Source organism: Zingiber officinale, chromosome 1B, assembly GCF_018446385.1.
Source record: "Zingiber officinale cultivar Zhangliang chromosome 1B, Zo_v1.1, whole genome shotgun sequence".
Taxonomy (NCBI): Eukaryota; Viridiplantae; Streptophyta; class Magnoliopsida; order Zingiberales; family Zingiberaceae; genus Zingiber; species Zingiber officinale.
In genome coordinates this window covers 155,454,849-155,464,672 of record NC_055986.1, presented here as the reverse complement: position 1 = coordinate 155,464,672, position 9,824 = coordinate 155,454,849, and the positions used below count along the sequence as shown (strand labels likewise).

General features: G+C 37.7%; 1 protein-coding gene across 2 annotated transcripts; it reads left to right on the top strand.

The window, feature by feature from the left end:
- The first annotated feature begins 1,170 nt into the window (after positions 1–1,170).
- LOC121985726 (bifunctional epoxide hydrolase 2-like) lies at positions 1,171–9,599 on the top strand. 2 transcript variants are annotated; one of them, XM_042539348.1, is made up of 6 exons: positions 1,174–1,433; positions 1,521–1,738; positions 1,823–1,987; positions 2,072–2,307; positions 2,382–2,617; positions 9,366–9,599. In XM_042539348.1, the coding sequence occupies exons 1-6, from the start codon at positions 1,358–1,360 to the stop codon at positions 9,389–9,391; spliced, it is 957 nt and encodes a 318-aa protein (XP_042395282.1). In that variant the 5' UTR covers positions 1,174–1,357; the 3' UTR covers positions 9,392–9,599. The 2 variants fall into 2 exon arrangements, with proteins under 2 accessions (XP_042395274.1, XP_042395282.1); XM_042539340.1 differs by having other exon boundaries at positions 1,171–1,738.
- The last annotated feature ends 225 nt before the right edge of the window (positions 9,600–9,824 follow it).

The following is a 9,824-nucleotide window of genomic DNA, read 5'->3' as shown; positions in this document are numbered from 1 at the left end:
AAGTATAATAATAATAATAATAATAATAATAAAAAAGAGTGTTAAATTATTATTCGGATATCCGTTGGAATCCTATTTATGTCATATTTATTAAAAAAAATCATTTAAATGGGACATATAATCACATAATGTTGGTTAGTATTATTATGGGTAAATTTGCATGCACTCCTCATTAATAAACATAACTTTATATGCAGTCCCCATTCATGAAAAACTTCCTTTTCACTCCCCAATCAAATATATTTACCTAATTGCCCATGATATTTTTAGGTACAAAAAGTTCAAAAATCAGTATAAATCCTCTTAAATTCAGTATATTAAATTAGAATCTAGTATATTTTCTATTAAATTGAGTACGATTCTTTTTTCACCTCAAAATATACTCGATTTTAGTTTAATGTGCTGAATTTAATAGAAAATATACTCGATTTTTAATATAAAGTACTGATTTTAAGAAGAATTATATTCATTTTTGGACTTTTTGTATTCAATTTTTGACTTTTTGTACCTAAAAAATATGGGTTAATTTCAATAGAAAATATACTCAATCCTAGTATAGAGTACTGGATTATAGTGTAAAGTGCTGAATTTAACAGGAATTATACTTATTTTTAGACTTTTTATACCTAAAAAATAAGAGGAATAATTTTGATAGATAATATACTCGATTTTTAATATAAAGTACTGACTTTAAGAAGAATTATACTCGTTTTCAGACTTTTTGTACTCAATTTTGGACTTGTTGTAGCTAAAAATTGAGGGAGTTGAAACAAGTAATACTTTGTATGTAGGGAGTGGAAACAAAATTTTTTAGACATGGAGATTACATGTAAAATTATGATTATCATTAGGGATTTTTCTCTAATTTACTGTCAGGTTCAATTTTTTAAATTAGACTATAATAATAAATCAACAGATTTTATTTATTTGTTCGGTTTCAATTTCGTGTTTTCTGTCGTGATATTAGAATCCTAACACACCCGTCGCCGCCTGATTCCTCTGCTCGATGACTGCCACCTCCGCTTTATGCCTTTATATAATATCAGAGACGGGGATGCTTTGGTCTCTGTTTTTTCGTATTTATTTATTTATTATTATTGAGATCCTTTCATCTACCCTATCAAATCTCTCGATTTCATTATATATATTAAAATTTTTAATTGTTTTTTTTTGTTTTTTCATCACCGCCTGCTCAACAGAGTGTCGAACTTCTCGCTTCCGTGATTGTTCTTCTCTTTTCCATTCCCAAAAAATTCTACATGAATTTTATTTTGGACAAAAATCAAAGTAAAAGAGCATTCTAAATCTCTTTAATTCTTTGCCTTTCCGTGATTGTACTTCTCTTTGTGTTCGTTCTATGAAGATGGACAAGATTGAGCACTCTCACTTGGATGCCAATGGCTTCTCCCTCCACACGGCTTACACAGGAAAAGGTAGGTCGGTCGATCGATCGAATCCCCTCGCCGCATCTCTTCTTCTCTCTTCCACCTTAAACCACTCTCCCTTCCTCGGTGTCGCAGGGGATTTGGGCGCTGTGCTTTTCCTCCATGGCTTCCCCGAGATATGGTACTCCTGGAGGCACCAAATGATCGCCGTCGCCGAGGCCGGCTTCAAGGCCATCGCTCCCGATTACCGTGGCTACGGCCTCTCCGACCAACCACCGGAGCCAGAAAGCACCACCTGGGAAGACATCGTCACCGATCTCGTGGCCATCCTCGACCTCCTCTCCATCCCCAAGGTACCTACTTGCTTCACTCTCGCCTGAATCCGTGCCGCTACAATTACATGCCAATTAACATCTCCACGAAATGAGAATTCGAAGGTGTATGTCGTCGGGAAGGATTTCGGCGTGAGGCTAGCGAATGATCTCGCTCTGCACCGCCCGGATCGTGTGCTGGGCGTTGTCACTCTGGGAGCGCCTTTCATTCCAGCTGGAGCCCTCTCTTGGAACGCACTTCCTGAAGGATTCTACATCCAACGATGGCGGGTAATTAACTGCCCTCCATGATCGATCGGCTTGGTGGAAGCAGGACTTTCTAATTCACAGCTAACCATTCTGGTTCCACTGCAGGAGCCAGGTCGAGCGGAGGCTGACTTCGGTCGCTTCGATATCAAGCGAGTCATCCGCACCATCTACATTCTCTTCTCCAGGAGCGAGATCCCGATAGCTGAGCAAGGGCAGGAGATCATGGACCTTGCAGATTTGTCCACTCCCTTGCCGCCATGGTTCACTGAGGAAGATCTCAATGTGTATGCTGCTCTCTATGAGAAGTCTCAGCTCCAATTTCCACTCACTTTGCCATACAGGTCAGTGGCCAAACAAGCTCGTGCCCTCCCTCCTTCTTCAGTATGTATCAGCAGAGTTACTTCGATCACTGTAGGCTGGACAGGATAAAAGGCGTTGAGAATCCGAGAATTGAGGTTCCTGCATTGCTGATCATGGGAGAAAAAGACTACGTCTTGAAATTTCCAGGAATGGAGGAGTACGTCAGGGGTGGAAAGGCCAAGCGCTTCGTCCCTAAACTGGAAACTGTTTATATACCTGAAGGAAGCCATTTTGTTCAGGAGCAGTTCCCTGATCATGTTAACAAGCTTATCGTCCACTTCCTTAAGAACCGTACGCCCCTTGAGCTTATATCTTCTATTTCTGTTTTTCCTAATTTTTGAATTGTTTGTAGTTGTTCTACAAGGGACTAAAAATATATATTGTAAAGCTAGTAATGGTGAAAAATAATGGCTAATGGTGAGGGGATATACATTTTAGCGTTCCCAAGTATTTATGGCTAAAATAACTACAAAAATTACTTAATCAATGTTTAGTAAGCTTGTTTTCATAAATTCTATAGAGTTTAAAAACAAATTATATTGTTAGAAATGATAATTTAAGTGGTCGGATGGCTAAAGGGGGTGAATAGCATTTAATCCTACAAATGAAACTTATGGTTTCGCCAATAGCTTAGTAAAGTCAATCAATTTAGGTAGAGGAAAATAAATAAGACAAGAAAAAAGCATTAACGCTTAGATGTAACGTGAATTGGAACCCTCACGACCTGTGGCTCTTCCATGAGTTACTCCCAAAATTCTACTTTTTCTCCTTCTTATGCTTCTTCTAAAAGTGGAGAAACCTTTTACAATCTTGTTTATAAGATGAGTACAATTGGAAGCTAGAAGATTAAGACTATTAGTACACAGAGTTCAAGAGATTAGAATGATAAGCAATAACACATGCCTCTAACGATTCTTGTGCTCCTTTTATAGCCTTCAAACATCTTCAACTTCATTTTTTACTCTGCTATTGTCATTGATCAGTTCACTGGATCCACCATCTAATCTCTACAATTTTCACTTTTACAAAGGCTACCTTAGTCGAATGTTTCCTATAGTTCTTAGGTCATTCAACAATTACAACTTAGATTTGTAAGATCAATATCTACCTTTAGCTTTTTGGCTAAATCATCAGTTGATCGATTTATGTTATTAGTCTACTTACTCTAGTCCAATTGACTATCCTGTTGACTTAGTCACAAATAAAAATATTTGTATTCATTGGCTGATCACCTTGAATCGACTAGGTAGTAGACTCTGTTGGTCCCTTTGGAGGTCGACAAGAGGGGAGGGATGAATTGCCCTGAAAAAATAAATCAACCCTTTCTCCGACTTTCAACTAAATAAGAACACTTGTAATTAAAAAAAAAGAGACTAATAAAAAGGAAATAAACACAAAGGAGTTACTTGGTTTGCAATTAGAAGATTGCTAATCCAAGGAGAATGAAGCGCACTATCTGAAGATCTCCTTCAGGCGGAGTAGCCTCTTACAGCGTTAACAACACACAAAGAAAAGTATAATAAAGAGAAATGGATTACAAGTTGTTGTGTCTAACTGTTGAAATCAGTGCTATAGTTATAGTACTGTTCGGGGCGCCTGGAAGGGTTCCGGGCGCCTGGAGGGGGATAGAATTCTATCCCCAATGCGTCGGTCAACGTCCACATCATCGATGATAAAATTTGGGTTCTGGGCGCCCGGAAGGGTTCTGATTCCAGGCGCCCGAACTCAAATAAGGTCCCGGGCGCCTGGAATGATTTCGTGTGCCCGGACCACATAAGTCAATAGAGTTGACTTTTTGCAGTCCGATTCCTCTGCTCCGGTTCAGCTCATCTCGGTCCGGGTCTTTCACTCCGACTCCGCTAGCTTGGGTGATCTCAGCCATCCGGAATAGGGCTCACCCGAACCCAAGTTCCGGTCTTCTCCTCGAGCAGCCTTTCTCCCCGGTTTCTCGTCCCTCAAACGTCGCGTACATTCTTCTCGTCCACCGGTGTACTCTTCCACGACACCTCATCCCCCGGACGCACCAAGCCCGTCGGCTCTCTCCCCGTGCCGTCCTTCTCGCTAACCGCATCTTCCGCTCGACTTTCTGTGCTCCTAAGCTCCTGCACACTTAGACACAAGGGTTAAACCAAACAGGACCTAACTTAACTTGTTTGATCACATCAAAACACCTTGGGGTTCCAACAATCTCCCCCTTTTTGATGTGAGTAACCCAAGTTAAGTTAGGGCAAAACAAACATAATGTAAAAACAGATAATTTTGCAAATAAGTGCAAATAAGATTTTTCAATGAAAATTATTGATTATACCTCCCCCTAGACTTAACATCCTTCTCCCCCTTTAATCACATAAAAAAAATGGGGTTTCTTAACAAGCCTAAGGTCAACTTTTAATTTTTCCCCCCTTTGTAATAAATTCGAAAGTTTTAAGTGTTTTAAAAAAAATTCTAAGTGAGAAAATTTTTAGGCAGAAAAATTTCTAAGTAAAAAAAAAAATTAAGTAAGAAAATTTTAATTTTCTATGTTTTTAAAAAAATAAAATTTTTCTAAGTTTTGCAAACCTAAATATTTTTAAGAATTTTCTAAAACAAATTGAGTAACCCTTTAAAGCATTATGTAATTTCAATTTAATGCTTTTTCAATTAGTCAATTAAACTTTTTATTTCAATACTTGGCTTCCAGGTAGTGACGAGACACTAGACTTTCTTGGTTATTGGAGTAACAACCACTTTCTAGACAAAGTCTCATAAAGAATTTAAAAGTTTAATTTTTTCACTGAAAGTGCTAAGTCTAACTTTACTTTTAAATTAAACAAGTTTTTAGAACCAATAAAGGTTCCTTCCTACAGGGTTAATCAGATATTTTCTAGGTATATAAGCTTTTGATATTTTTCTGATTTGATTTTTGTGAAGCCTATAGTACCAGTTTAATCATCTATAGTTAAAAGCAGAAATATTTGAACAAACAACATTTTTTAAGTTTTCTATTTCTTCTTTTAATTTAACATTTTCAAATTTTATTTTATCAAAATCTTCTATTAGACATGATTTTGCTAAAATTATTTTTATTTCTAAGTTTTTATTTTTTAATTTATTATTTTTACTTTTTAATTTGTACATAGATTTTGCCATAGACTTAATTCCAAAATAAAGTTGATCAGGAGGTAAGAGGCATACCTCACTTACCATATTAGACTTGAAGTCTGACTCTCCCCCTGCTTCGCTGCATTCATCTGAAGTCGCTCCCCCTTCATCGATGTTGGCTTTTGATGTACTTTACCCTCCATAGCTCGCCATCAGTGCTAGTCCAACATATTCTTGTATTTCGGACTCAGATGATGAACTGTCGTCCCAAGTGGCTTTTAGATTCTTGTGCTTCTTGGGTATCTTGATTTTATCCTTCTTGAGTTCTGGGCAATCCTCTTTTTAAGTGTCTTTCCTTTTGACATTAGTAACAACGAACCCTTCTTCTATTTCTTGAATTTTTCTTATTTTTCATTTCTTTAAATTTATTAGATCTAAATAATTTTTTGAAATTCCTTACCATATAAGCTTCTTGGTCTTCTTCTGATTCTAACTCGGGTTCATCCTTCTTGGTTGCATTTAGCGCCATAATTTGGCTTGAGTCTTTTGATGTTCCTGCACATCTGGTTTCATGTAATTCAAGAGTAGAAAAAGGTTCCTCTAGGGTACTTACCTCCAGGTCTTTTGAAATGTAGTAGGTGTCGATTATTGATGTCCATTCTGGAGTCCTGGCAAAGGCATTGAGTGTGTAGCGTATTGTGTCCCAGTTGATTACCATTTCACCAAGGTTTTCGAGTCCGGTGATTAATTCTTTTTACCTTCGCGTGTAGATCAACTACCTTCTCACCTCTTTCCGAACGAATATTCGTCAATTTATTCCGAAGTATATCTCTTCTTACGAGCTTGGCTTCGGATGTGCCTTCGTAGAGTTCTAGGAATTTTTCCCAGAGTTCTAGGAATTTTTCCCAGAGTTCTTTGGCCGACGAGTAGCTTCCGATGCGGTTGACTTCTTGAGGCGGCAGCATGCTCAGCAAGTGATATTCCGCTCGGTTGTTTGCTATGGAATCGTTTTGTTCTTTCTTTGTCCAAAGGCTTTCTTCTTTTTCCTCTCCATTTTGATTCGTTTGAGCTACAAAATCATATTTTATTATTAAACGAATTTCAAAATTTGTTTTCAGAAATACCTCCATACGACGTTTCCAGTATGCGAAGTTTCCCTCGAATTTTGGTGGAACGATGCTTAGTCCAGCCATTGGTTGCTTTGCTTCGGTCGACGGTTAGTCCTTCTGAAGTGTCCTTGCTCTGATACCACTTGTTGGTCCCTTTGGAGGCCGGCAAGAGGGGAGGGGTGAATTGCCCTGAAAAAATAAATCAATCCTTTCTCCGACTTTCAACTAAATAAGAACACTTGTAATTAAAACAAAAAGAGACTAATAAAAAGGAAATAGACATAAAGGAGTTACTTGGTTTGCAATCAGAAGAATTTTAATCCAAGGAGAATGAAGCACACTATCTGAAGATCTCCTTCGGGCGGAGTAGCCTCTTACAACGTTAACAACACACAAAGAAAAGTATAACAAAGAGAAATGGATTACAAGTTGTTGTGTCTAACTGTTGAAATTAGTGTTATACTTATAGTACTGTTCGGGGCGCCTGGAAGGGTTCCGGGCGCCTGGAGAGGGATAGAATTCTATCCCCAACGCGTCGGTCAGCGTCCACATCATCGATGATAAAATTTGGGTTCCGGGCGCTCGGACTCAAATAAGGTCCCGGGCGCCCGGAATGACTCCAGGCGCCCGAACCACATAAGTCAACAGAGTTGACTTTTGCCGTCCGGTTCCTCTGCTCCGGTTCAGCTCGTCTCGGTCCGGGTCTTTCACTCCGACTCCGCTAGTTTGGGTGATCTCAACCATCCGGAATAGGGCTCACCCGAACTCAAGTTCCGACCTTCTCCTCGAGCAGCCTTCCTCTCGGTTTCTCGTCCCTCGAACGTCGCGTACGTTCTTCTCGTCCACCGGTGTACTTTTCCGTGGCACCTCGTCCCTCGGACGCATCGAGCCCGTCGGCTCTCTCCCCGTGCCGTCCTTCTCGCTAGCCGCGTCTTTCGCTCGACTTCCTGTGCTCTAAGCTCCTGCACACTTAGACACAAGGGTTAAACCAAACAGGACCTAACTTAACTTATTTGATCACATCAAAACACCTTGGGGTTCCAATAGACTCAACCATTAATCAAATAAAACCTTACCTCAATCGATTAGATAGTCGACTACCACTATCATAATGGTTAAGTCTTCACCTGATTTGAGAAACCTCTCCCTTGCGGGTTACAAATTTCTCAACTCACTTAAGAGTCTACCTTGTAGCTCGCCTTCACCCAGGAGTTATCTTCTATCAAGTTACTCATGCTTTTGATGCACTAAGCCCTCGGCTTGCTCCATGTATCATCCTTGACTCTTTACCTACATTTTATCTCTTTCAATTGAGTTGCACCTCGATTCTATTGATCCTGTGATCCCTCAAGATGTTCCATAACATATTTTTTCGATCTCTAATAAATCTCAAACCATTGAGCAAATCTCCAACCTTGGTCATACTAAGTTTCTATGTGTATTTCCATCAAACCCTGCATAACATCATATACATATCAGATACAAAAGCAGACATTGAAGGATTAAGTCTCCATTTGGTGGGTTTATATTTGAATTAACAACACACACAACCATTATCCTTAAGGAACTAAACCCCAATTAAGTGATCTAATGTTTGATACATGAAGGGGGTTTGTGCTATTGGATATGGATTCACTGTGTAGATCCAATAACTTGGTTCGTTAACACTAATGGGTTGTTAACTAGTTATGGGCTTTATGGTGGATGGTCCCTACAAGATGAGCCTTTGGTATAAAAGGGGAAAGTCAAAATCAGTCGGGGATGTTATGATTTTGTGACTCTTCTTCTTCCTTGGACTCTTCCCCATTGAGACCAAGATCCGATTGTTGCCCAAATCCTGTAGAAGACTTCAGCTGCATTGCAGGAATTGATTCGGCAATAAGGAACAATGGCTCAAGGTTTGGACTCAGGTCAGCATTCAAAATGTCATTGTTTCAATTTCAATTTTGATGTAGCCTTATAGATGATGATAACTAGATCCAATGATACATACTTTAGTTTAATTTCGATGTATCGCAATGCTTTCAAACATAACTTTAATCCTTTTGCTGAAATATCAAAACTCATGATCGAGATCAATCACTGAGAGTAACAGTTCACTAATGGATAATGGTGAGGGAGTAACATATGATGCATTATTTGAGTTTACAAGCTGAGCACCGTTTCATGCTAAAAATATAGAGTTTATGAGAATTAATATAAATATAAAATTTTATTAGTTTTCTAAGGATTATCCATATGCTCTTAGTACTTGACTTTTATATTGCTTTACCATCCCGTGTAATCATGTTCGCCAGCTTGTGACTCCCTGCATATAAAATAAAATATTTCATAATACTTTTCCATAGCGCACCATCAAAACCCAAAAAACATTGAATTAATTAGTCTCTTTTTTGTGAAGAAATCCATTGTTGTCTAATAATTTATTATTGTTAGAAAATGGTAAGCATGATTGTATAAGAAATAAAATGTCTCAAGTTGGATAAAATTAATTAGTTAGTGTAATAATACTATTATGCTTTAGTTTTTTTTCCCTACATTTGACACTAGATTGGATATCTCATTTTATTGAAGTGCTTGTACATTATACTTTTATGTCTAATGCACTTGACGTTAACTTGGATATGAATATTGATAATAGCTTCATTATTACTTCTTGTATTCAATAGACACTACTAATTGGTATAGGATCAAGTATATATGCTGGTTAATACTAATAATTTTTATAATTAAAATGTTGCTAATTTCCGTTGGATTATTCTCTCTCTATATTATTATTCATTCATCGTGTCATTCCTTAATCTCACTAGAGAATTGAGCTCACATCTACTATTTCCTTCAACCTTCAGATTCGCAAGTTGAGGCAGACCATTGAGTTCTCAATTGGTGTCAGATTAAGTTAATGTCAGTACTAAAGAGGTCTTCAGATGGCATCAATGTTTTTATCTATATATTTGTGATGGATCTTGCAGTTAAATAATGTGGTTGATCGCAGATTCCATAAGTCAGATGTCTTATTTTCTTTGTGTAAAATTCTCCTAGAGCTTAAAAGTGAAGAAAATAAAGTTTAATTTGCTTTGATATTCTTTTTGTGGATTTTATTTGTTGATTTTTTTTTATTAGGTGACATGGTTTTTATGGTCCAGTCTTAATTTGAATTTGAAGACGCATATGTATGATTATCTTGCATATAAATAATGGATGTGTAAGTAAGTTCTTTATAAAATATAGTGGTCATTGTGTGCCCAGCCTCCCTTTTTCTTCTTGTGCTTTTTTTTTTCTTAGTTATTTTCAAAAATTGAAAATAA